This window comes from Enhydra lutris, unplaced genomic scaffold (assembly GCF_002288905.1).
Source record: "Enhydra lutris kenyoni isolate GAN:26980312 unplaced genomic scaffold, ASM228890v2 scaffoldscaffold13, whole genome shotgun sequence".
Lineage (NCBI taxonomy): Eukaryota > Metazoa > Chordata > Mammalia > Carnivora > Mustelidae > Enhydra > Enhydra lutris.
In genome coordinates this window covers 49,807,494-49,834,383 of record NW_019154097.1, presented here as the reverse complement: position 1 = coordinate 49,834,383, position 26,890 = coordinate 49,807,494, and the positions used below count along the sequence as shown (strand labels likewise).

Here is a 26,890-nt window from a genome sequence, read left to right as displayed (position 1 = left end):
ATTCAGGAGAAAAAAAACCACGAAGGATTTAAAATTGAAGAGAAATTAGGGTTGCGGGCACTCAGGAAGGGGCGAACCTACTTCGAAGTGGGGCGCAGAGCGTTGGAGGTGGAGGAGCACAAGTTCTATGGCCAATCAGACATTAGCCAAACTGTTGCCTTAGCAACCAGTCCGGACAGCTAAGCCCGGTCCCTTGCCCCCACTCCAAGGAAATGGGGGGAGCCTGGGCTGTTTAAATGTATTTGGGCTCGGGTGGACAGAGGCAAGATCCCTTTCCTCCCAGCTCTAGCGGCGCTGAACCTGCGGCTCGGTGGGCGGGGAACGGCCGCGTCCCGGAGCACCTCAAACTCCCCGCCGATTGGCCCACAGCCCCTCCGGGGCGGGGTCTGGGGCGGGCACTCCCGCCCGCTGCGAGGAGAGGACCTCCGGGATTCCTAGAGAGGACTCGGAAGTGCTTTCGGCGGTGGGATTGATGGCTCGACCCCTTCGGACCGGGAAAGCTTGGACTTGCTTACTTCCGGTGAGGAAGTGTTGCGAAGTGTCGGCTTCGGGTTTCTTTCCGTTTGTGGTCTTTCCGAGCGTGGCTGCGGGAGCTTGGTCTCCGGGAGAGCTCCCCGGGACTGGTGCCTGGAGGAAAGGGGATGGGCTTTGTGTCCAGACGGGGGTCCTGTCTCTAACCTTGATCGGCCCGGTTTCCGTGACTATGGGGTCAGGGGCGATTCCGAAGACTCCAGGTCCAAGCCTGTACTTATAACTGTGCTTCTCTTCGGGACCAATGAAGTCTCCTCTTGGTCTGTCATGCTCTTGTGGCATGAAGGACAAGACCCCTTTTGACCGCTGTAATGTTTTTGACCCCTGTTTTGACTTAAGTTTGGCTTGTGATAGAGACAAGCAGAGACTGCGTCTGGACTAGTTAGTAAGTCTTGTCCTATTATTTATATGAAATGTAATGTTCCTCATCACTAAAATTGTATTCGGCTAGGCCTGATGTCAGGTTTTTATTGCTTTTCTTTACATTGTTTAAATGTTGGAAATGTTCTCTATTGGTAGTAATTTTATGGGCGGAGTGACGGCTGTCTTATAGTCTGTATTTTAAAGTAAATTGCACTGTTGAGTTGTCATCTTTAGTACCGATGACCTCTTTGTCATCTCTCTGCTAATAATGATTTCCAATATATCAGTAGGTTGCACACTCACGGAAGTACCCTTCAGAAGATCTTAAAGAGCAGAAAACAGATTTGATCTGTGTAACCCGACTAACCTGGAGAGACATCCCTCTGAGTGGGAATGATAATGACAGAGTCTGGGGAAGTTATAGACTTAGACCCTCCAGCCGAGACTTCACAGGAGCAAGAAGACCTTCTAATAGTGAAGGTGGAAGAAGAAGACTGCACGTGGATGCAGGAGTACAACCCTCCAGTGTTTGAGACTTTTTACCAGCGCTTCAGGCACTTCCAGTATCATGAGGCCTCGGGTCCCCGGGAGGCCCTGAGCCAGCTCCGGGTGCTGTGCTGCGAGTGGCTGAGGCCCGAGCTGCACACCAAGGAGCAGATCCTGGAGCTGTTGGTGCTGGAACAGTTCCTGACCATCCTCCCTGAAGAGTTTCAGACCTGGGTGAGAGAACATCACCCGGAAAGTGGAGAAGAGGCTGTGGCTGTGGTAGAAAATATACAGAGAGAACTGGACGAACGCAGACAACAGGTGAGCGAAAGGGGAGACATTGGTGCAGTGAGGAAGGAGAGGAAGAGAGTTAGGTGCTGCTGAGCAGGGGTGAGATCCTTTGCGCTCTGGTCCTTCATCCATATTCTTTTGTTCTCCTGGGATTAGGTACACTGGAGATTTCCTGCCACTCCAGCAAAGAGAAGCAGTATCCACTGTGTTAACCTGGAGAAGACAGTCAGCGATTTTATTTCTTTTTAAAGTTACTGTATCTGTTTTTTGAATGACATGATGCAAAATTCAAAAGGTGCATAAGGTTGTTATGAAAAGTAAGTTTCCTCTCGCCCCTAAGTCCCCAGCTACCTAATCCTCTTCAGAGGTAGCCACTGTCGCCCAATACCTGTATATCCTTACAGAGAGAGACTTTCTACTGTGTATATATGAGCACACATGTAGGTGATGTGTTTTAAGAAAGCATAGGTGTTTTTAAATCACTGTGCACTTCTGCCTTTTGCTTTTTTCTTACATCTTGGTTTGTTCCATGTTCGTGCAAACAATGCTGCCTCAGTCTCTGAAACTGTGTTATATTTCACTGCGTGGATGAATGTACCAGAATTTTAACTCCTGTTGAAGGCCATTTAAGTCATTCCTTTTGTTTCTGAACTTTTACTGTAACAAACTTTGCTGCAGTTACTTTTACGTACATCATTAATTATAGAATAAATGCTTAGAGGAAGTCCGATTGTTGGCTCAGAGGGCGTATGCATTTGTGATTTTTTTTCTTAAAGATTATATTTATTCATTTGACAGAGACACAGGGAGAGAGGGAACACAAGCAGGGGAGCAGGAGAGGGAGAAGCAGGCTTCCTGCTGAGCAGGGAGCCTGATTCGGGGCTTGATCCCAGGACCCTGGGATCATGACCCGAGCACAAGGCAGACACTTATCAACTGAGCCACCCAGGCGCCCCTGCATTTGTAATTTTGACAGCTGTTGACGGATTGCCCTTGGTAGAGCTTATACCAGTTTTTACTCCCTCCTGCAGGATCCGAGAGAAATTTTTGCTCACAGCCTGATGATGTGATATTATCCAACTTTTTGTTATTGCTAATCTGAAAGATGCAATATTCCATTACTGTGCAGTTTTAGTATGCATTTCTCATATTATGGGTGAGTTTGACCACAATATATTTTAAAGGGCTATGTGTGTACCCTTTTTTTTTTTTTTTTTTTAAAGTAGCCTCTACACCCAGTGTGGGGCTTGAACTCACAACCCTGAGATCAAGTCTCACATGCTCACTGACTGAGCCAGCCAGGCAGCCTATGCGTGTACCCTTTTTTGTGCATTATCTGTTTACATTATTTATCTGTTTGAAAAAGGTAAGCACTGTGTCTGTCATCTGAGTTGCAAGTTTATTTTTCCACTTTATTGTTGGTCTTTGCTCATGGAGATTTTTGTTTTGCAGGGTTTTTAATTTTTAGGTAGTCCGTTTATATCTTTTAATTTATGGTTTCTGGATTTTGTGCCATACTTAGAATGGTCTTCTCCACTACAGTATTATAAGAAGATTTTCTAATAGTCTCTTCTCAGTTTTTAAATTTTTATTTATTTATTGTTTTGGTGCACAGTGTTTGCTATGGTTATAACTTTCTTTCCCCAGATGTCTATCCAGTTGTCCCAGCAAACTTGTATAGTAATCCCTTTTTTCCTCTCTGATTAAAATGCTGTCTTTATTACATACCAAATTTCTGCATGTATTTGGGTGTATTTATGGTCTTTTAAATCTGTTTTATTGACCTTATTATCTGTAAATGTTTGAGTGTTTTAATTATTTGAGCTCTGCAAAGTGTTTTGGTATTGATCGGGCTACCCTACCCCGTTCCAAATTTTGTTCAATATTTTCTTTTTTCCTGATGAACTTTAGAATTACTTACTTTAGTTTTCACCACTCCAAAAATCCTGTTGGTGTTTTTTGGCATGGGAGGGGGGTTTTGCAGTAAATCATGTATTAATTTAGAGAGGATCAATATCTTTATGTTGTTACATTTTCTTATCTATTTTTTTTTTTTGTTAACTTAACGTATTTACTTGACAGAGAGAGAGACCACAAGTAGGCAGAGCTGCAGGCAGAGGGAGAGCGAGAAGCAAGCTCTCTGCTGAGCAGGGAGCCCAAGGCTGGGCTTGATCCCAGAATCCTGGGATCATGACCTGAGCCGAAGGCAGACGCTTAACTGACTGAGCCACCCAGGGGCCCCTCTTCTTGTCTTACTCATTTATAACCTGACCCTCTACCTTCTTGTTGCTAGGGTCACACTTTCTTAAACTTTAATTAATTAATTAATTATTATTATTATTATTTTTTTAGTGAAGAAACAAAAATTGTGAGACCTTAGGTCACAAGAGTTTGAAGTTAGGTGGGGAATTTCCCTCATTCTTTCTTTTTCTTTTCTTTCTTTCTTTCTTTCTTTCTTTTTTTTTTTTTAAGATTTATTTGAGAGAGAGAAAGTGCATGGGCAGAGGGAGGAGGAGGGATAACCCAATTCCCTGTTGAGCGGGGAGCCTGACATAGGGCTTGATCTCAGGATGCAGGATGCTGAGATCATGACCTGAGCCAAAGTCAGACACTTAACTGACTGAGCCAACCAGGCCCCCCCCCTCATTTTTGAGAGCCATTGCACTTCATTGTAAGGTCCCAGTCTCATTATTCTTTATATCTGGGTGAGGGGTACTTCAACATTACAGAACATCCTCAGGCTCTTCAGCTGGCATAATTCCCTCCATGATGCAGGTGGGCAGCAAGAGGGAATTGCTACAGACCCTCAGCCAGACCCTTGGCTATACCGAATGATTATCCTCCAGATGGGAATGTCTGAACCTTTCTATTGCCTCCATCAGGACAGAAAGTAAAGGTTCATGGTGACCTCTGGTTATTCCTTTTTTAAGCCTAATTTGGGACATTAACAAACAAGCTTTTCCCTACTTTTTAAAATAATAATATTGAAAAATACAGTGAAAAACAAAACGGATTTTTGAGACAGGATTGACAGTCACTGTGTACATTTACCTCTCTCATTGTGATATGCAGCCTGTCTTTGGCAGGGACACAGAGAAAATTAATTTCTTGTTGGTAGTAGGGATTTGAGGCCCATAGAGGGGATTTTTTTTTTTTAAGATTTTATTTATTTATTTATTTGAGAGACAGAGATCACAAGTAGGCAGAGACCAGGCAGAGAGAGAGAGGGGGAAGCAGGCTCCCCTCTGAGCAGAGATGCGGGGCTCGATCCCAGGACCCTGGGATCATGACCTGAGCCGAAGGCAGAGGCTTAACCCACTGAGCCACCCAGGCGCCCCAAGAGGGGATTTTCTTAAGGGACCCCACAGCTCACTTTGTTTGCCTTTCTCTCTGCCTGCCATCTGTAACCCCGACATTGTTCCTCAACTTTATCTCCAGGCAGTTCTTGTCTCTGGCAGGCCTTTTACCAGGCTTTATCCCTTACCCCTCCTTCTTGGTGTCTCTGTCCTAGTGTCAGGGAACCTCAAGGGCTGCTTTGCTTTTTCGGTGCTGACATGCCCTTTGACATACTTGCCATCATCTTAACTCTTACCCTGAGTGGGTCCACAAGGACACACAAACTTCCATGCCAAATGATCTTTGCCACAATTGTTTTGGAGCACCCGTTAATGTGACCCCTGTACCATGTTCTGCGAGTGCTAAGAGGGTGAAAATTTAAAGTGCTTTGAAACATAAGGGAGGGGAAAAGGGGGATGGCAGTTCTCCCTCAATGCAGGATCTTAGTATCTGCTAGGATTCTGCTGAGCTACTACCTTCCAGAAAAGATGGATTGCGGAGACCAGTTGTGGCAGAGTAATTGTGTGTCCGCTAGGGTTGACCAAGAGCCCAGAACAAAAACATGGAGTACTTAGCAGGTGGGACAGGAACTAGCTCTGGTCTTGGTGTTGGTCTGTCCTACTTGAATGGGGTCCACTAAGGAACCGAGTGTGGCTTCCTGAGTCTATACTGACCTTTGCAACTTCCCTTCTCACTTCTTTCCCCTTCACTAAACTTGACTCACTGTGGCTTTCTTATGGTTCCTCAACTGTACCAGACTCCTGTTTTCTGCCTGAGAGTCTTTGCTTATATCATTCTCTCGGACCCACACACTTCTGACTTACTTTTCTCCTGGTGGGCTTCTTTTGTCCTTTAGGTGTTTACTTAAAGGTGACACTTCTCAGAAAAGCCTTTCTTGGCCACCCTCTCTAAAGTAGGTCTCATCAGTTCTGTCTTAAGGCACTACTTTCTTCTCCTTTCTAACCATTAACAGTTTGTAATTATGTATTTATTTGTGTGTGAATAAGTTTAATGGAAGTCATCTTCACCTAGAAAGAAACTGTGTTTATTAAGCCACTGTGTAGTCAGTTTGCCTGGCTCATTGTAGATACACATTAAATATTTGGCAAAAATATTTTCCAAAAATATTTGGAAGAGTGGGAATTTACTGGATTCTTCCACAGCCCTCTCTGCAACGTGCTGATCAGTGTGCTTGTGCTTGTTAGATCGTGGTGTGTCCCGAAGGGCTTCCTCAGAAGATGGTGCCACCTGGAGTTGTACAGGAGTCCCTCAGCCACCAGCTCCTGTCCGTGGACCCCCAGTCTGAACAAGAGCCACAGAAGCCTCATCTCCTGGAGGAAAATGGTGAGGACGTGAGATTTGGTGGAGCAGATATGGCTAGAAGTGGGTGGCCAGGCCACGTGGGTAAGCGGTAATTGTGGGAAAGAGACTTTGGGCTGGATAGCCTCTCTGCAGTCAGCAGGTTTGGGAGCTTGGGAAGGGCTGGGGACCTGGCATCGAGTCCTGGGCATTCAGAGAGAGGTCACCTTGTAGGATGGCTAGCAGTGAATGTAGCCCCGTTCGAAAGCTGCCATGATGATGGCAGCTCTAAGTGCGGAGGCTGTCAGAAGACCTGCAGGAGTCCTTTACGAAAGTGTCGTACTTGTTTTACGACAGTTTTCTGGCTCCAACTCGTCGATTTTGTAGTCTTACTGCTTCCGTAAGAACAGCTCTCCAGTTCCTGACTGTGTTCCTTTCTGGCTCCTCAGTCGTTCACCTTGAAATCTTATTTTCAAGCAGGGCTTCACGGTGACCTTTAGAGTGACTGTTCTCTCTCTCTCCTCCCTTGCCCCCCCCTCAATTCTATTAACTTGTATTAGACACATGACGGAAGGAAAGTGAACTGATGAGTCTTATTTATGATGGCAGATGTCCACAGGTCTCTAACCCTAATCCGAAACTCTCGCTATCAGATATATTTTAGAAGTCAGAAATTTTCAGATTAAAGGAATATGGGAATATGATTTATATACCATATAGTACAGTACCAACAGGATTTGAGGTGGGACTCCACAGTGACACACATTAATATTTCGGCAGTGAAATGTATGCAGCTTTGCAGTAAATAGATTAAATAAAAACTTTAAACAGCTTCACATCAGTTTTTTTTTTTTTTAATTTTCAGCATAACAGTATTCATTGTTTTTGCACCACACACAGTGCTCCATGCAATCCGTGCCCTCTCTAATACCCACCACCTGGTTCCCCCAACCTCCCACCCCCCGCCGCTTCAAACCCCTCAGATTGTTTTTCAGAGTCCATAGTCTCTCATGGTTCACCTCCCCTTCCAATTTCCCCCAACTGCCTTCTCTCTAACTCCCCTTGTCCTCCATGCTCTTTGTTATGCTCCACAAATAAGTGAAACCATATGATAATTGACTCTCTCTGCTTGACTTATTTCACTCGGCATAATCTCTTCCAGTCCCGTCCATGTTGCTACAAAAGTTCTGGTCAGGTTTTGCTGCCAAATTGATTCAGAGCCTAACTTAATGCGAGGAAGGCCTTCTTTGGTATTTAGCGCTTGGGGATTTCAGAATTGTGGAGAAGGTATCACAAACATGTGTTCCAGGTTTGGCCGCAGGCTTTCTTGTGTTCTCCCCTGAGGGGTCAGCCCTTCCATTTTGCATGCCCCATGGCTCCGGTCTTTTCCAGCTTTCCTTTCACTGTGGTAATAATAACAAAAGTTGGAGCAGCAGCAATAATATAGTGTTTACTGGGCATCAGCAACTGTCCCAAGTGCTTTACGTGTAGGAATCATTAAGCCCTCAGTGTACCAGAGAAAATAGTTTTTGCTGTTTACCATCTGGGGCCAAGGGACCCTTTTATTTTATTTTATTTATTATTATATTATTTTATTATATATATTATATATTTTATTTTATGAATAATTTACAAAAGAAAGGATAATAAAAAATAATTCTCAAGGAAATTTTTTTTTTTTTCATTCACACACTTAGCATATGCAACTTTAATCAACCAAAAGAAAAAGTCCCAAATGTACAAGTGGAAAAAATCAAATTGTTGACACAGGCTTAACTAATATCAGCTACTTTTATGTACAGCTGTATAAGTTCAAAAAAGCTATCCTATATGTATATACAAAAGTTGTTTATACACAAGTCTGTACATAGGGTCTATACATTTATTTCCTCAGAACCCTTAGGTGCCACCTCTTGGTGAAGACACCAACACTTCATTCACATATCTTACAAAAAAAGACTACTGCCAGGATTGACAACAATGTGCATCCTGTATTCAGACCACATAGGCTCCATTCGATTGGTTAAGATCCTTCCCTCAGTGCAGACCACACCAGGTGCCTGGGCTTCCCTAAATAGCTTCACAGAGTGCTCCAAAGTAAAACTCCATAAACCAACCCGCAATGAGGAAGCAGAGTCCTAATCAAGGTGCCACCATAGGTCCAGGCACAGGTTAGTCTGCCTGCCCTGTTCATTGACGATACTCCAATTCATCTACACTGATGACTTTGGCAGGCATGGAGGGCAGGGGCTGCTGTAGCACATCTGAGCCAAACCATTTGGCAAGGCCCACCGGGGAGCTGCTCCTCTGGCTGGGGCGATGCTCCAGCTGGGAGTGCACGTGGGGCAGGCCTGACCTGGTGGGCACATTCTGAGGGGTCGTCTGAACGCTGACAGCTGCTGCCTGGGAACCAGAGCCTGGAGGATGAAGAACTGAGCGCTGTAGCTGCTGCTGCATCATTGCCAGATGCAGAGGTGTCCCAGGGCGAGGGTTTAGGAGAGGGTGACTAGCTGCAGGTAAAGGGTAAAAGGGTTGACCCAGGATTGGGCCAGATATTCCCTGTAAATGAGTCAGGTCCATCCCAGGAGGAAGTACACCAGCTTGGAGCAAACTTGGAAGATGCTGTGGATGTATTCCCTGGGCCAGCATCCTTTGGACCAACCCTGGGTGAAGCTGGTGAGCAGGCCGCACGATCGGGACATGGGGGACAAGGGGAACTTGGTGGACAGGGCGGAGAAAAGGTGTTCCTGGAACTGGGGATGCCAAGGTGGGTGTTTTTCTCCCAGTTGCTTTAGGTCGATAATCTTGCTCTTTGGTGTAACGGTTAGTCTGAGACAGTGGGGTAGAACATGAAGACCGCTGCAATGTTGGAAGTTTGGGATTTGTAGTGGGAGAAGAGTCCCGATCAGCACTGGGCACAGAGTTCGACGACAGCAAGTTCTCTTCACTGGCCTTCTGAGTGTCGTCTTTACTGTCACCAAGAGCTGCTTTTCCAGATGCTGGCTCCTCCTTGCTTTTCTCTTTGCTTTCATACATCTTACGAATCACTGAGGTAGGGGTGAAGGAAGGAGAAAGCATGCTTGTGATGGAGGCAGCGGGGGCAGGGGAAGAGGAATTCCCTCGGTGCACGGGTGCTGGTGACTTGGTCACTCGCTGTTGCCTGTTTCTGAATCCGTCTCTGGTTCTGTCCACCTGTGGTTTGCCAAAACCAGGCTGGTAGAAGTTGGCTGCCTGCACTGCAAGGTCATGTGGCAGGGCCAGCCCCTCCAAAGCTGCCTGTTGCAATTCTAGCTGGCTCATCTGGGCCGTGACGGGGCTCATGGGCTTGCGCATGCCTTGGAATGGATCTCCGAGTAGCTGCTGTGGTCCTGGTGTGAAACCAATTGGTGATGGTATTCTAGGACGAAGGTAGTCTGCCGAGGCTGCTCGTGTCTGAAACACCTGTGACAAGGGAGGAGAGGGTGCTCTTTGCCCCAGTAAAGATGCTGTAGGCTCCAAACTCCCCATAAGGCCACTCAGAAGATTGGAAGAAGCAGGTCTCTGAACTGGCGGACCCAGAAGTTCCTGCAGGATGTTCTTAGGGACAGGCTGGCCTGGAATCTCAGCAGGGGACATCAAATGGCTTTCAAGGTTTCGGCTAACTTTGGGCTGAGAAGGCAAAGTCCCACTTGCCTTCATGGTGCTCACTAGTTTGTTGAATGCGGTCATATCTCCATCTTTCTTGAGCTGTCGATTACTGGTTACAGCATTCAGGGTCTCCTCTAAGTGTTCTGCCATGAAGGGAGTCGAATTCTTCACTGGCTGGTCAACCTTCAAGCCCTTGAGCCCCGCTTCTACCTCTTCCACTGACAGCACAACTCCTGAATGCGAGCTCTCCTTGAGCTTTTCTTTATTTGCAGAAAGACTGGAAAGAAGAGGTTTTAAATCCACTTTGGCTTTCTGTAGCATTTCTAAAATATCCACTTTATTTTCAGCATGGTCTTCCAGTGGGATAGGAGCAAAATAATTCCCCGAGTTTTGCCCAGGAGAGAGGATGGCTTGTTCCAGACCTGCTAGTCTCTCCAGTTCTTCATGTGGTGTTGACCCAAGACTGCTGGATCGGCTTCCTGACCGGCTTGGGTTAGAGAACCACCTACTGAACCTACTGGCGGAGACTGACCCTTCTCCCAAAACATCTTCTGTCATCGAAGCCAAGCCTGGCACCTTATCAAGGTTAAAGAACTCATTAAAGTCAAATTCTCCTGGGGACTGCTCAGGCAAGACGGCGTCCCTTGGCACTTCCTGATCAGCAGCAGGCTCCTGTGCGAGGATGACCTCCACCTCATCCTCTTCGGCCACTCCTCCATTGCATTCGACTATGCCTTCCTTCATGGAGGCTGTCCGTCGCCTTGTTCTTTTTCTCCCCTTGTGATCTTCTTCTAGTATCTTATCATCAAAGCCAGTCAGCTCAATGGTCTCAGACTGACTTGTGGGTCCAGCTGAGAACCATTCTGGTTCTTCTTCTGTGTAGGAATCATTTCTTCTTCGCTCACCAAAGACGCGCTTACTATCCCCAAACTCCCTCCTAAATCGCTTGTCCTTATAGTCCCTCTCTCGATCTCGGTCTCTCAAGTCCCGCAGGTCCTTATCACTAAGGCGGTGATCCTTCTCAAAGGTCCGAGCAGATATTATCCTCCCACTGCCAATCCTCCGTCCGCCAAGCAGGCGAAGCCCATCACTGTCTTTTTCCAGTGGGCTTCCTGAGTGCCGGGAACTAACAGCAGCCGTCACGTGGCAGCCCCCTCCAAAGCTTCGTCTCTGTGGGCTGAGAACAACATCTAAGTCATCTTCTTTCACACGCTCCCGTGGATCTACTATCCTGCGCACAAGGGAAGGCCGGTCTGGATCCAACTCTTTCTTCAGACTTTCCACTGGTGAATTCCGCCCTGAAGCTGGATAGAGAGAGGCATGCCACTTTTCTGGGTCCCAAACGCCATCACTGTCATATTTTTCTGAGAGGCATGATGGCCTTTGTTTGGAATGAGGGCGTTCTTTTATATCCAAGAGTTCCTCTTTTGTATAGCGATGCGGGGATTTGGAGGCTGGTTGCTTCTTCAGGTCAAGGAAAGCATCTCCATTTTCTGTTTCACCCAAACTTCTCCTATCCATGGCTCCTTGGTCTACAATTCTTTGCACTCGGTGCCTCCGCCGCTCGGCGGCCTTTCGCCTCGGCCGCCGCTCCCCTCCCTGCCGCCGGTGCCGGTCCGAGCTCTCAAGGAAATTTTAATAAGAACTAAACCTCTTTATATCAAGTACATTTTGGTAATAGAAACATAAAAAAATGAAAGAATACTGTCACCTAGTACTGTCCCTTTTCCCTTTAGAAAAATGAAAACTGTCCCTTTTGCAAAGTGAGATGGTCCATAATCTTGTTGCAAAATCTTGCCTGATGAAGTCCTTCCTGTTGAATAATTCCGTGGATGAGAATGTCATATTTCCTTTTTGAAATTAGAAATAGAGTGTTTGTCGTCGATTCTTACGTTTGAGAAAATTTACCTCTGATATTTATTTGTAGAGTCCTTTGAAGATTTGCCCTTTGGGTTCAGTTTCATCGTTATTGTGTAGAAGGCCCTGCTCTGTCTCTTCATGGTGTCTTACTCATCTAGTAATAGTGAAGTGTCTTCAGCTGCAAATTGTCTTTGCCGATGGGGTGGAAAATGAATTCTGGGGGCGCCTGGGTGGCTCAGTAGGTTAAGCCTCTGCCTTCGGTTCAGGTCATGATCCCAGGGTCCTGGGATCGAGCCCCACATCGGGCTGTCTGCTCTGCAGGGAGCCTGCTTCCTCTTCTCTCTCTGCCTGCCTCTCTGCCTACTTGTGATCTCTGTCAAATAAATAAAATCTTAAAAAAAAAAAAAAAGAAAGAAAATGAATTCTGAATTCACAGCTATACTCAATGAAAGCTAAGAGCAAGCATCAGCAGTCTTACACCTTCTGGAAGATGATGCAAAACTCTGCAGTGAATTTAATACTTGGAGACTAGTGAAGAATGATCACTTATTTCACTCTTATATCATCATCCTCAGTATTTCCTTTATTCTCCTGTTTTCTTACTATTTTAGTTTTTTTGCTATCATTGGGAATAATTAATGAATAATGATTAGGAAACATGCAGTAATTCTTAGTATGATGAATTAGGAAAATGTTTTGTGATACGGGAAAAATACAGTCACTCAGATCTCAAAATGTCCCCTCCATGTGTAGAAGAGTCCAGTGGACCCATATAGAAATTATGAGACAGAATGAGTCATATTCTATTCTTTAATAATACTAAAATAAATTTTCTTTTTGTTCTTCAGAAGACCTCTAAAGGAATAAAAGTCATGTAATTCCAGCCTTTAAAATAGTTAACACTGTTCAGAAAAGAAACCCCAAATCCCAAATTGTGTCTAATATACTTAGTTGGCATACCAGGGGTTAATGCCCACACTAATCCAGTGTAATGGGTACTACTGTTATCCTCATGTTAGAAATTAAAAAGCTGAGGCCTGGTCAGGTTAGGTAATTCATTCAAGGTCACGGAGCTCTTAGTGACAGAGCTGGGATTCTAACCCCAGCAAAATCTAGCTCTGCATTTATCCTTTCACCCTATTCCTAGTTGTGCTGCCTTTGCTTTTCCATCAGGCCCTTCCAAGTACACTCCTGTCCTCTTCCTCCACTGCCAGAGTGTCATCACGCCAGGCTACTCTCTCCTGTGCCTAGGTGCTGCTTCTCTTTTCCACTTTGTTAGCTGGACCCAGCCAGATTCTTTCTTCCAACAAAATTATGAGGTTTGTTTTGTGTTTGTTTCGGTTTTTGATTTCCACACACTGGGGAAGGCTGCATTCCTCATGCCTTTAATAGCACTGATGGCAGGTTTTCTGTCTCTGGAACTAATTCCAGCATGGGAGGGGCAAAGTCATTTGCTAAAAAGCTGAAGAAACAAAAGGTTTTATAGGAACTTCATAAAATAAGTGGAATTGTCTGGAGTATAATTATTTTAATTATTGTAGTTGTAATTGGAAGGTAGTCTATACTCAAAATCAAAATTACTGTTTAAGTACAAACTATATTCATCCCTTCTATTTTTTTATTAAGATTTTATTTATTTATTTGACAGAGATCACAAGTAGGCAGAGAGGCAGGCAGAGAGAGGGGGAAGCAGGCTCCCTGCCAAGCAGAGAGCCCGATGCGGGGCTCAATCCCAGGACCCTGAGATCACAACCCAAGCTGAAGGCAGAGGCCCAACCCACTGAGCCACCCAGGCGCCCCTATTCATCCCTTTCTTGGAGTCTTTTTTGACTCTGTAGCCACACTCCTGGATTCAGCTGCTGTCTCTGCCCTCTCTGTTTCTGGCTTTCGTCTCTAACCGTTATCTCTTTTTGTGTCATTGTTGATTACTTCCTAGTCCTTAGAGAGAAGCAAACTACATAAGGACATACATCTTTAGGACCAGGGAAACTGTGAGATTAAAGATTAATACCAGGTGGATTTGTCCCAATCAGGGCATACATAGACCGTGAGATCGTATGCACCCCCAATCTCAGACAAAGAACAAGCAGAGGTGACAGCAGGGGTCAGAAGGTCACCAACAGACCCTCTAGACATTGCACACGCAATTCACTCTGCTCAGAAAGCACCCTCATCCCCCCAACCCCACCCCAACCCTGCTTACCAGAGTCACATTCTGTGGAAAGGCTTTCCTGATGCTCCCACCTCCTGCTGCTCTGGAGGTGCTCCTGCTTTCAGGCTTCTGTGGGAACTTGAGTGAATTTCAAGTATATTACCATTTACCCTGTGCTGGAAGTAAGTGAGGCTCACATGTCTGCTCTCCCTACTAGACAGTAAAGTTTTTGGAAGGCAAGAATTGTTTTATCTTCCTGTTCTTATAACACACAATGTAGACTTAGTGCTTTACTAATTGGCTGACTCTCCATAAACCATGGTAGCTTTGGACGGAAGAGAACGTGGACTAAGACTTTGCTTGTCAAAATGTGGCTCAAGGAGCAGCACCAGAATCACATGGCTTTGTTAGAGGCGCAGGATATGGGGGCCGCTGCAGAACGGCTGAGCCGTATCTGTCCTGTACCAAGACCTCCATGTGATTTGTGTGCACATTAAAGTTTGGGAAATCCTGGGCTCTCCATAGCACTTCAGCCTCGTGGAAGCTGTGGGACTGGTTGTTCTTTGAGATGTTGAGATTTAACCTTGGCGGAGCAAATCGCATCCTTTACAAGTGAATGGCACAGTCTTGAGGTCCCCAGCAGGGATTAGCCTGACTGACTACAGCAGGGAGTCTAGTTTTTGTGGGGGAAGAGTGAATGTAGTTGGTGGGGGAGGAGCCACAACGTGGAGGGCCTTGAGAGCCAAGCAGAAAAATTCGGGCTTGCCGTGGCAAGGCGCCATTGTGGATTCTTGAGCGAAAGTAGACCCTGATGGCAGTCGGAACTGGACAAAGATATTCTTGCTGACGCCTCTTTTTCTCCCCCCTCAGCCCTACCTGCTCTCCAAGTTCCTTCCCTTCCCCTGAAGGACAGCCAGGAGCTGACAGCCTCACTTCTCTCGGCTGGGTCCCAGGTGAGCCGGCGTCCCATGCCCGCAGTGAGGACCCACGTCTGTTCTTGGACAAGTAGCCACCCTAATCCTGAATATCCATCAGGAGTTCTGTCTCTCACTGCAGACCGGGCCCAGCTGGGGTTCCTACTTGAATGCTGCTTTCCCTTCTACCCAGTGCTTCCCTCTCCTCTTTAAAGCACAGACCCTCCTTCTGTTTTTAACCTTCATGCTCCCACTTCTTCCCCTCACTCCAAATTTGAACATAGGGAATGGGAATTTAGTGGTGATCTCGTGTTTCAGAAGTTGGTGAAAATTGAAGATGTGGCTGATGTGGCTGTATCCTTCATCCTGGAGGAATGGGGACATTTGGACCAGTCCCAGAAGTCCCTCTATAGGGATGACAGGAAGGAGAAATTTGGGAGTATTACTTCCATGGGTAAGAATGATTTCATCTGCATGGATTAGGACATCTTAACTTTGTTATAAAGAGTATTTCTGGCACATCATATAAAAGCATGTATGTGACTTAATTATTGTGACTTTGCTTTTTTTTTTCTGTGAAAGAGTAAATTGACATTCCCTTTTTTTTCTTATTCAGCTTATTCTGATTATTTCCATCATCATCATCAGGGTATGAGTGAAGTCTGATAATACTTGGGGGTTAGTATTTGCAGTCCAGCAAATGTTCTTATTTTAGTGCATTAGGATAAAAGAGCTCAGAGCTGACAGGCTTGGGTTTTAATAAATTCGTAGTAGTTAATTGTATTCTGTTCCTTGACACATTGAATAATTCCTAACTGAATAATTCTCATCTGTGAAGGCATCTCAGACTTTGCCGAATAACTGCTTATTAGAGTACATTTGACCTTTGAGCAACATGGGGCCAAGGGCGCCAACCCCCCACACAGTCGAAAGTCTGAGAATAACTTTTTTTTTTTAAGATTTTTATTTATTTATTTGACAGACAAAGATCACAAGTAGGCAGAGAGGCAGGCAGAGAGAGAGGAAGGGAAGCAGGCTCCCCGCTGAGCAGAGAGCCCGATGCAGGGCTCAATCCTAGGACCCTGACTGAGGTTGTGACCTGAGCTGAAGGCAGAGGCTTTAACCCACTGAGCCACCCAGGCACCCCCTGAGTATAACTTTTGACTCCGCCAAAACTTAACTAGTCATAGCCTACTGTTGAGCTGAAGCCTTCTGATAACATAAAGCCAAAAAATTTATAAAAATTTATAAAAAATAAAAGTAAATAATAAATTTTAAAAATTTTAAAAAATCATAAAACCGAGTAACACATAGTTTATATATATGTCATATACTGTGATCTTACATGAAAGTAAGCTAGAGAAAAGGAAGTGTTATTAAAATCGTAAGGATGAGGAAATGCATTTATGGGATTGTATGTATCAAAGGAAATTCACGTGTCAGTGGGCCTGTGCAGTTCAAACTCGTGTTGTTCAAGGGGCGATTGTGTTATTGGAGGATCTCCCCTTTCCCCAGTGCATGGGTGGCTGGTTGTTCACTCCATCATCATTCTCACATCACGGGTGCCTCTTTCATGACATCCGCCTTGCCACCTCCATTTTACATGTCCCCATCCCTTCTTGAAATTTTGTGCCGCAAATGAGATTTTGAGCTTGTTTCCAAATTATGATCCTGCAAACTATTATTCAGTTTCATGCCTGGAGCATTTATAAAAAAATCTCTCACTGTATAAATGCTGATCTCAGCACCAAAATTTTAGAGCTTATAGCTTTTATCTTCTTTTGAACGAATTCTCTTAGAAGAGCCACTACATACTAAGCACTCTGGTAGACTTCAGGTGAAATACACATATAATGTCAAATCTCTGTCTTTTTTTAAAAAGCTTATTTATTTAATTAGTCTCTATACCCAGCGTGGGGCTCCAACCCACTCCAAGATCAAAAGTCTCATGCTTTTCTGAGCCAGCCAAATTTCTTTTAAGCATTTATACCAGCTTACATTGTTGTAAGAGTTTTAGTTCACTTATAGGCTTTTATTTAAAAAAAAATTGACTCCTCCTCTCTGAAATTCTCTGTTTCTTTTACTACTAGTGATACATACTAGTATTTCCTTTTCTTTGATTTGCTTGTACGTGCCCTCTGCGGCTTTATCTTGTAGGGATCTTAGTGATGGTGATTCATCTCAAGGGATTACTTATGCAGCACAAATGTTATATGCAATGCAGATACTTCTTCATTCTCTTTTTATTTTTATTTTTTTAAGATTTCATTTATTTGATAGAGACACAGCAAGAGAGGGAACACAAGCAGGGGGAGTGGGAGAGGGAGAGCAGGCTTTCTACTGAGCAGCGAGCCTGATGCGAGGCTCCATCCCAGGATCCTGGGATCATGACCTGAGCCAAAGGCAGACGCTTAATGACTGAGCCACCCAGGCGCCCCTTCATTCTCTTTTTAAATGAATTTCAAATACCTCAGATTTCACATTTGAGTCTGGTAGTATCGTTTTCTTTTTTTTTCTTTTTTTTAGTTTATTTTCAGCGTAACAGTATTCATTGTTTTTGCACCACGCCCAGTGCTCCATGCAATCCGTGCCCTCTCTAATACCCACCACCTGGTTCCCCCAGCCTCCCAACCTCCGCCCCTTCAAACCCCTCAGGTTGTTTTTCAGAGTCCATAGTCTCTCATGGTTCACCTCCCCTTCCAATTTCCCTCAACTCCCTTCTCCTCTCTAACTTCCCTTGTCCTCCATGCTATTTGTTATGCTCCACAAATAAGTGAAACCATATGATAATCGTTTTCTTTTTTTCAGTTACTTTGCAGGCATTTAATGGGTTTCAGACTTTCAGTACTTGGCACAGTTTTTCTTTATATTGTTTTCCAAGCAGTTGTAAGTCCTTTCTGATTTTTTTTTAAATCCATCTGTTCATTACAAGCTCTTTACAACTCTAGTGTACTCCTACATTAAGAACACATTAAAGTATTTCTGCCCCTTATCTTCTCTGGAAAGGCCACATTAGATTATTTTCATGCCTTTGTGTTCTTAACAGCATTGAGAAGGTCAAGATTTGGGGTGCCTGTGTGGCTCATTTGGTTCAGGGTCTGCCTTTGGCTTAGGTCATGATCCAGTGGTCCCGGGATCAAGCCCTGTGTCAGGTTCCCTGCTCAGTGGACAGCCTGCTTCTCCCTCTCCTTCTGCGCCTCCCCCTGCTCATGCATTCTTTCTTGCTTCTGTCTTAAATAAATAAAATCTTAAAAAAAAAAAAAAGGAGGCCAGGGTTTTATAAGTATCCGTCAGATTCAGAAAGAGAGTTTTAAAACAACAGATGTATCCTGGAGATAGCCATTTCATTGGGGTGTCCAGGATGTTGGGGAACAAGAGACAGTTTCTATTAAGATAGCAAAGGAGAGGAATTGGAGAAGGCTATCACATAAACCTTCAAGAACATTGTTAAGTTAATGAGAAAGAGGGCTTATCACTGTAAGAGTACATGGCTTAGGTGGATAGCTTGGTTTTGTATGTTCTCTTTTTTCTTTCTTTCTTTTTTATTGGGAGGGGCAGAGGGAGAAGGAGGAGAGAGAATCTCCAGCAGACTCCTCACTGAGCCACAGAGCTTGATTTCACGACCCTGAGATCATGACCTGAGCCAAAATTAAAGAGTCAGCCGGTTAACTGACCGAGCCACCCAGGTGCCTCTGTATGTTCTTTTTTTCATTGGGAGAGTTCTAAGCAGACTTAAATGCTACTGGAAAAGAACTAGTAAAGATTGAGTTGAAATGTTGGGGCAAGGAAGAGGAGATCATTGATGAGGGTGGTCCCTCAAAAACAGGATGACATTGGGAGGTCCAGGGTCCAGGAGCGAGGCTTGGCCTTTGGCCACGGAGACAGCTCTTCCCCCATGAGATGATGGGAGGATGACGGAGGAAGGCAGCCAGCAAGTTTCTGGTTGTGGCTATAGGATGTTCAAGGAGCTTTGCCTTTCTTTGAAATAGGAGACAGTCACCTGTTGAGAACGAGCAGGTGATGAAGTAGGTGGCAGAGTAGAGGTTCGAATACATTGGCGAACTTTGGTTTGAAAGAGGCAGTAGGGGCACCTGGGAGGCTCAGTGGGTTAAAGCCTCTGCCTTCGGCTCAGGTCTGATCTCAGGGTCCTGGGATCGAGCCCCGCATTGGGCTTGCTGCTCAGTAGGAAGCCTGCTTCTCCCTCTCTCTCTCTATGCCTGCCTCTCTGCCTACTTGTGATTTCTGTCTGTCAAATAAATAAAATCTTTAAAAAAAAAAAAAAAGGCCATACGTACACATAGTAAAACATATTCAAATAGTATAAATGGGTCTAAAGTAAAAAACTGAGTCACCTACCCCAGTCCTCAGTCTTCTGTTGACTATTACCAGTTTCTGGATTGTATCTCTAGGCATATTCTGTATACACACGTTTTTGCAAAAAATGATAACGTACCATACAGTACTGGAATTTTAAAGTAACAGTGGTATATCTTGGAAGCCATGATGGAGATATTTTGACATCGCTGATGAGAAAAATGAGTGGGGAAAGGAGCCAACCGTAGGAACGTAGAATGCCAGACAGGGCAACAGTGAGGTTGAAGGGCCTGAATATTTAAAGCATCAAGTCTGCCTGATTTGTTTTTATCTCCTCTGCCCCCCACCATTGTATTACTAACTAGCTGGGCAGAGCCTTGAGCAAGCAGCATAGTCCTCTGTCAGATATGCAGATAAACCAAGAACATCAATAGAAAGTTTGTGGTGTCCGTGGTAAAGAGGTGGGGAAAGAGGAAAAAAAGTAAATCTGAACCCATTGGTGTGATAACCTATATAATCACTTTCTCTGGAAAAGGGCAGTTGTTAATAGAATGAGAGAGGTGCATTGGGCTAATCTGATTTTTTTTTTTTTTTTTCTTTGAATTCATCCCTGGAAAAAGAAAACCATGTGCTTTTTTGACTGGTTGAATGGGAGAGAATTCTGGTAAGAATAGAATGTATGGGCATAAGCAGATGTGAATAAAAGAGAAAAAGAAAGCCTGTGATGACAGGAAGATTACCTGCTTTCCTAAATGGGGGAGGAAAAAAACCATTCTTTTTGCATATATGTTTGTTTCTACTATTAAGATGTCTTTTAGGAAGAGAAGTAAAAAGAGTTTTAAGAAATTAAAATTCAATTTTCTTGATGGTATAAGAATTACAACTTCTCACTATGAAAAAAAGGTTAGTAATAGTATCTACCTCAAAAGGTCATTGTTAGGATTAAATACCATAAAATTTATAGGTCTAGTCTGTAGCAGCACTTAGCAAATGGTATCTCTCATTACCATTATTCTGTAATATTTGAAAACAACTTTTCTGTTTACAAAAAGAAAAATCTTATTAGAAAGTTCTCAATAGGCCCTTGTCTCTCTGTCTCTCTCTAGCATATAAAAAATAATAGTCGCTATTTTTTTTAAAAAATTTTATTTATTTATTTGACAGATCACAAGTAGGCAGAGAGACAGGCAGAGAGAAAGGAGGAAGCAGGCTCCCTGCTGAGCAGAAAGCTGATGTGGGGCTCGATCCCAGGACTCTGGGATAATGACCTAAGCCAAAGGCAGAGGCTTTAACCCACTGAGCCACCCAGGCGCCACTGATAGTCCCTATTTTTAACTACTGAAGATTTATCTCTGCAAAGCATAATAAATGTCCATGCTTCAAGTAAAATGTGGGTTGCCGATCAGGTTACATAGGGAGGTGATTGTCTTCTCTCCAGCGTCTGTAGTCATCAATGACTATTAGGTATTAAGCTAGCTCTTAACAGTACTAGATTCTTCTCTGGGTATAGTAAGAATGCCTTTTTTCCTTTAGACTAATTCATACCAAACAGATTCTTTGGGGATTAAAAAAGCTGGAAAGATCATCTTTCTTCTCCATGCTGTAAATGAACAGGAAGAAGGAGGTGAAGATTGGGTTAGCTGCACAACCCAATACCACATTTTATGAAGAAGGTTTACTGTTGCACAGGTGGGCACAGATAGGTCCTGTTAAATACGCCACCAGGAGGGTGTCACCTTCATTAAGTAGAAGGATTGCTCTCCCAGTTTCATCCGTTTGATGCATTCTTGCCAGCGCTTCCGTCCCCAGCCTGTCTGTTTCCGCCAGAGGATTCTTTTCCCCTCCCTGGAGCATAAAGCCTCCTTTGCCAAGTCCTGCGGTGCTAGCACATGTCGGCTTCATAATTACCCATGTCCTTCAGTAATTTTGTTTCTTCCCGTATGGGAAATAGCTAATCCGTTTTCCTTCTATTACTTCAGATTATGAATCTGGGCATGACAACGTGGAACTCGCCGTTAAGCAGATTTCTGATGACGTTGAACCCCACTGGATGACATCAGGAAGCCCTGAAAGAAATGTTCCCCAGAGTCAAGGGTTTGGAGAAGTTAGTGACCTTCACAGCATGGTAGAGAGGTGGCAGGTAAACCCCGCAGCGGGGAAGTCAAGGCAGAACCCTTCCCAGAAAAGAGATCTCAGTGCCATCGCGGACGTTCATCGTAAGCAAAACACAAGTGGCGAGAGAGGTCACAAATGTAACGATTGTGGTAAATTTTTCCTTCAAGCCTCAAACTTCATTCAGCATCGGCGAATCCACACTGGAGAAAAACCGTTCAAGTGTAGTGAATGTGGGAAAAGCTACAATCAGCGCGTGCACCTGACTCAGCACCAGCGAGTCCACACTGGCGAGAAGCCTTACAAGTGTCAGGTGTGCGGAAAAGCCTTCCGTGTGAGCTCACACCTCGTCCAGCATCACAGCGTGCACAGCGGAGAGAGACCGTACGGCTGTACCGAGTGCGGGAAAAACTTCGGTCGGCACTCCCATCTGATCGAGCACCTGAAACGCCACTACAGAGAGAAATCCCAAAGATGTACGTATCAGGGGTTTGTGTTTGGAGAATAGGTGGAGGCGAAAAATGGTTTTATGAGCTTAGAGCAACGGGACAGACAGGTTGTGCTACTGGGAGCAGTAGCTAAGGGGCAGAGATCACAGTCCGTTTTATTGTTTGATACTTTAATGAGTCCAGTGAGTGGGCAGACCTATGCCCTCTGCCCTCCCCAGCTTCTCTCTTCCCAGAGGTTCCTGCTTTCACCTTTCTTTTTTTTTTTTTTAAAGATTTTATTTATTTATTTGACAGAGAGAGATCGCAAGTAGTCAGAGAGGCAGGCAGAGAGAGGGGAAGGGAAGCAGGCTCCCCGCTGAGCAGAGAGCCCCATGCGGGGCTCGATCCCAGGAGCCTGGAATCGTTACCCGAGCCAAAGGCAGAGGCTTTAACTCACTGAGCCACCCGGGCGCCCCTGCTCTCAGCTTTCTTACCTGTTTCTTCTGGTAATTCCCTATTTTTTTTTTTAAAAGATTTTATTTATTTATTTGAGAGGGAGATAGAGCAGGAGCAGGGGTTGGGGAGAGGGAGAGGCATGTTCCCCGCCAAGCAGGGAGGGGAGCCCAATGTGGGGCTCGATCCCTGGACCCCGGGATTATGACCTGGGCTGAAGGCAGACGCTTAACTGACAGAGCCACCCAGGCGCCCCTGGTAATTCCTTCTCTGTCAATCATACGGCTATTGCCCGACTTCCCGATTTTAAACATTATCTCTAGCCTTTCTGTTGTAGTAAATGAGGATTTTTGGCTCTCCCACATGCTTGCTTTTCTCTTTCCCCTTTTCTCGTTTTGCTAACTCACATTTTATTTGAAAATGATAAAATAATACTAGACCAGGAAGTTGGAGGAAAGAAAGCAGGATCCACGGTCCCACCATCCTGACTAATAGAACTGGTATTATGTCGTGTATTCCTTCTGTCTTTTTTTTCATAAGCTTATTTTTCTATAGGTGTACTCGGAGGGCACAGCTAAATATTAGACACACTTTGTCCGTATGGCTCGGCCCTCCTGTTATCTCTGACAACCTGCCGTTGTGTGGAGACGGCAACACTTAACTGTTCCTCAGTTGAACTTCGGATTGTTTTTTGCTTTTGTCCTGATAATTTTTTTTTTTTGTCCTGATAATTTAAAAAAATATATATTTAGGATTATTTCCTTATAGCTGCCCAGAAGGGGATTAGTGAATGAAAGGTCAAAAAAACATTTTTACGGGTCTTTTCTTTTTTTTTTTAAAGATTTTATTTATTGGGGTGCCTGGGTGGCTCAGTGGGTTAAGCCTCTGCCTTCGGCTCAGGTCATGATCCCGGGGTCCTGGGATCAAGTTCCGCATCGGGCTCTCTGCTCAACATGGAGCCTGCTTCCTTCTCTCTCTCTGCCTGCCTCTCTGCCTACTTGTGATCTCTGTCGAATAAATAAATAAAATCTTTAAAAAAAAAAAAAGAGGGGCGCCTGGGTGGCTCAGTGGGTTAAGACCCTGCCTTCGGCTCAGGTCATGATCTCAGAGTCCTGGGATCGAGCCCCGCATCAGGCTCTCTGCTCTCTAGGGGAGCCTGCTTCCTCCTCTCTCTCTGCCTGCCTCTCTGCCTGCTTGTGATCTCTCTGTCAAATAAATAAATAAAATTAAAAAAAAAGAGAGAGAGAGAGAGAGCAGTGATTGATTAACATCCCCCCCAGCCCTCTTGACAGTAGTTTTTACTGGCTCATTTCTCTTTTGTCATGGATCCTGATCAGGTTCCCTTCCAACTCTAACTCGGTAACTCCCCGCATAGTCCTTTGCTTCCCATCTTTTTGTTCTTTTCTGCTCTCATCCCATCCAGCTGTGTTTTTGTTCTGTCTCATTCTGTCTGCCCAACTCAACGTTCGCATTTCAGAATACCTGTCTCTCCTTCCTGTATGACAGAAGTGTGCTACTCCTCCTCCTCGGGCACTTTCCCCACCTGACCAGTGAGCCTCTTCATCTCATTCTTTTCACTAGACAAATACCAGAGTTTCTTTTCACTCCTGCTGGCTTCAGTTGCAAACAGGCATCCCCTCCCTTGGTTACTGCCATCACATCATGGTTTCACCGGATTATCCTCTTTCTCCCAATAGTTTATCTTTGTTCGGTAAAAGAACTAGTGACAGGGGAGCCTGGGTGGCTCAGTCGGTTAAGCATCTGCCTTTGGCTCAGGTCATGATCTCAGGGTTCTGGGATTGAGCCCCACTTCGGGCTCTCTGCTCAGCTGGGAGTCTGCTCCTTCCTCTGCCTGACCCTCCCCCTTCTCGTGCTCTCTCCTCTCTCCCACTCTCTCTCTCAAATAAATAAAATCTTAAAAAAAAACCCACAAAAACTGGTGACATTTGCATTTCCTCTTTATTCTTTCAGGCAATGACAAAAGAAGTAAGAATATAAAATTGAATGTTAAGAAGAAAATTTCTGAATTTTCAGAAGCAGATGTGGAACTATCAGGAAGAATCCAAAGAAATGTTTCTGAAGGTCAAGATTTTGGAGAGGGCCATGAACACCCAGGCCAGTTGGATAGAAAGCAGGGAATTCCCAGGAAGGAGATACTGGGACAGCCCTCTTCAAAGAGGATAAATTTCAATGAAGTCACATATGTGCACAAAAAATCAGCCACAGGAGAGAGACCACATAAATGTAATGAATGCGGAAAAAGCTTTATTCAGAGTGCACATCTGATTCAACATCAACGAATTCACACGGGGGAGAAGCCCTTTAGGTGTGATGAATGTGGGAAAAGCTACAATCAGCGTGTGCATCTCACTCAGCATCAGCGTGTCCACACTGGCGAGAAGCCCTACACCTGTCACTTGTGTGGGAAAGCGTTCAGGGTGAGGTCCCATCTCGTTCAGCATCAGAGCGTGCACAGTGGGGAGAGACCCTTTAAGTGTAATGAGTGCGGGAAAGGCTTTGGCAGGCGGTCCCACCTTGCGGGGCATCTGAGACTCCACTCTAGAGAGAAATCCCATCAGTGTCATGAGTGTGGAGAAATCTTTTTTCAGTACGTTAGCCTCATTGAACATCAGGTGCTCCACATGGGTCAGAGAAATGAAAGAAATGGCATTTGTGAGGAAGCATATAGTTGGAACCTGACCGTGATTGAAGATAAGAAGATTGAGTTACAAGAGCAGCCTTATAAGTGTGATATCTGTGGCAAAGCCTTTAGTTATAGTGCAGACCTTATTCAGCATTACAGAACTCACAGTGCAGAGAAGACCCATAAATGTGACATATGTAGAGAAAGCGCTGGCCAGTGTTCCCACGTAAAACAACATCAAAAAACCTACTCCAACATGAAATCTCATCAATGCAATGAGTGTGGCAGAGGCTTCACTCTGAAATCCCATCTTAATCAGCATCAGAGAATCCATACTGGTGAGAAACCCTTTCAGTGCAAAGAATGTGGAATGAGTTTCAGTTGGAGTTGTAGCCTCTTCAAACATCTGAGAAGTCATGAGAGGACAGATCCCATAAATACTTGAAGTGTATAGATATTTCTGTTGTAGAACAGCTCTTACTCAATTTTAGAGAAGCCTTCCTAAGAGAAACCCTACTCCTATAATGAATGTAATAACTTCCAGCATTCTCTCCAGTGTAACCATCAAACCTACAGATTGGTTGAAATCCTTCAGTTAGAACTTAGGGACACTGGGGAACCCACAGTGAGTAGATACCTATTTGCTTTCCTCATTGAGAAATGCTTTTGTTAGCATCTTCATGCTTAAGAATCTAGACAAGAGAGAACCCATGGATACGGTGGATGAAGGAGAGCCTTCAGGTGGCACTCATTCTTTGGTTGCATCTCAGAGAGCTCACACTGAGAAAAACCTCATGAATGCAGTAGAAATAAGCTTTATTTGTAGTTTCTGCCTTGTTTGACAGCTTATTCAGGGAAGAGCACAGTGAAAGGAAGAGAGAACTCTTCAGCATGATTTCTGTTTTGGTATCTCAGCAACAAACCTTTTCTAGAAACGAGGATCGCAGCCACTAGAATGCTCCAGCTGTTATGCCCATCTTGAGTATTAAAGGCTTTGAAAAGAAATCGACTTAAGGTATTTATATTCTGGCAAAATTGGGGTTCAGAGGCTGGATGGTATGTGTTCCTGTTGCATTATTTGGCCTCTGACTTCTCCATGAAACATTTTCTACCTTGTTTTTTTGTTTTGATTCTACTAGCATCAAAGGTAGCTGGTAGCAAGAGGAGTTAAGTGTGTAAATTTAGGAGAGAAACTGTTGGTCAGTCACATCTTAAGGAGAAGAGAGGGGGGCCTTGGGAAGAGAGAAAAAAAAAATAGGCCAAACTGTGGGCTGGTTTTCAGTCTGTCACCCACAAGATGGCAGGCAACTGGGTCCATGGAAGGACTTGGACCAAATTAAGTTAAGAATCTTGGTCCAAGGAGGATGTGTTGCAATTCCCAGTTGCTCTGGAGATAGACCTTCTCCCTAGGATAATGGTTTGTAGAATAAGTGTCAGTTTGGATTAACTGTTGGATTTGAAAGTGAACCGTAATCGGGAGCAGAAAGGACAACTTCTGGTTAGCCCTGCTTTGTGGGAAGGTCGTGGGGGGAAGATGACATGGATAAGAGGGTTAATTTGAGCCTCTTTTCTAGAGACAGGGAGAGTGTGCTTCTGGGAACTGCTTCCGCTGACTGCTGGGCTTACAATAAACAATAAATAGTTGTTGACTGTATGTTTTGTACACTGGTGCCCTGCCCACATCCCCATTATCAAGCTGGCACGCCCATCCCCCCAGCCACCGAGTTTTGGCTGCTGAGTACTCACAACTCTCCCCCTTCTCTAGAGACTCTGGAAAGTTGTCCTCAGATGATGGGAGATTCCTCCCAGGAGTTAGCTGTCCTCCATACCTGCCAGCCAGCGGCTGATTGATATGGGGATACAAAAGGCCGATTCACTAGGTCTGTCTCAGTTGGGGACGGGGAGAACTGTGGTTCATTTACGCTCCAGAACTCTCCTTTGTGGATCAGGCCAGACTGTATCTGAGACTGCATCCATACTTGGTTCTTGCCTCTCTCTATCCTGTTTCATTCCTTCCCATAAAGACTTTTCTGGAAGGGACTCCTGGCTGGCTCAGATGGGGGAGCATGTGACTCCTGAT

General features: G+C 44.7%; 2 protein-coding genes across 5 annotated transcripts; one reads left to right on the top strand and one right to left on the bottom strand.

The window, feature by feature from the left end:
- Window positions 1-513: 513 nt before the first annotated feature.
- On the top strand, window positions 514-25,815 carry LOC111145592 (zinc finger with KRAB and SCAN domains 5). 3 transcript variants are annotated; one of them, XM_022500573.1, is made up of 7 exons: window positions 514-912; window positions 1,182-1,701; window positions 6,213-6,351; window positions 14,816-14,898; window positions 15,178-15,313; window positions 21,153-21,761; window positions 24,138-25,815. In XM_022500573.1, exons 2-7 carry the CDS (start codon window positions 1,288-1,290, stop codon window positions 25,253-25,255), a joined length of 2,499 nt encoding a protein of 832 aa, XP_022356281.1. In that variant the 5' UTR covers window positions 514-912; window positions 1,182-1,287; the 3' UTR covers window positions 25,256-25,815. The 3 variants fall into 3 exon arrangements, with proteins under 3 accessions (XP_022356281.1, XP_022356282.1, XP_022356283.1); XM_022500574.1 differs by lacking the exons at window positions 14,816-14,898; window positions 15,178-15,313 and having other exon boundaries at window positions 534-916; XM_022500575.1 differs by lacking the exons at window positions 514-912; window positions 1,182-1,701; window positions 14,816-14,898; window positions 15,178-15,313 and adding an exon at window positions 1,926-1,988.
- Window positions 7,976-11,534, bottom strand: LOC111145593 (eukaryotic translation initiation factor 4E transporter). Of its 2 annotated transcripts, XM_022500578.1 has the most exons (2): window positions 11,161-11,500; window positions 7,976-10,671 (listed from the first exon to the last, which is right to left on the bottom strand). In XM_022500578.1, the coding sequence occupies exons 1-2, from the start codon at window positions 11,452-11,454 to the stop codon at window positions 8,497-8,499; spliced, it is 2,469 nt and encodes an 822-aa protein (XP_022356286.1). In that variant the 5' UTR covers window positions 11,455-11,500; the 3' UTR covers window positions 7,976-8,496. The 2 variants fall into 2 exon arrangements, with proteins under 2 accessions (XP_022356286.1, XP_022356287.1); XM_022500579.1 differs by having other exon boundaries at window positions 7,976-11,534.
- Window positions 25,816-26,890: the final 1,075 nt, after the last annotated feature.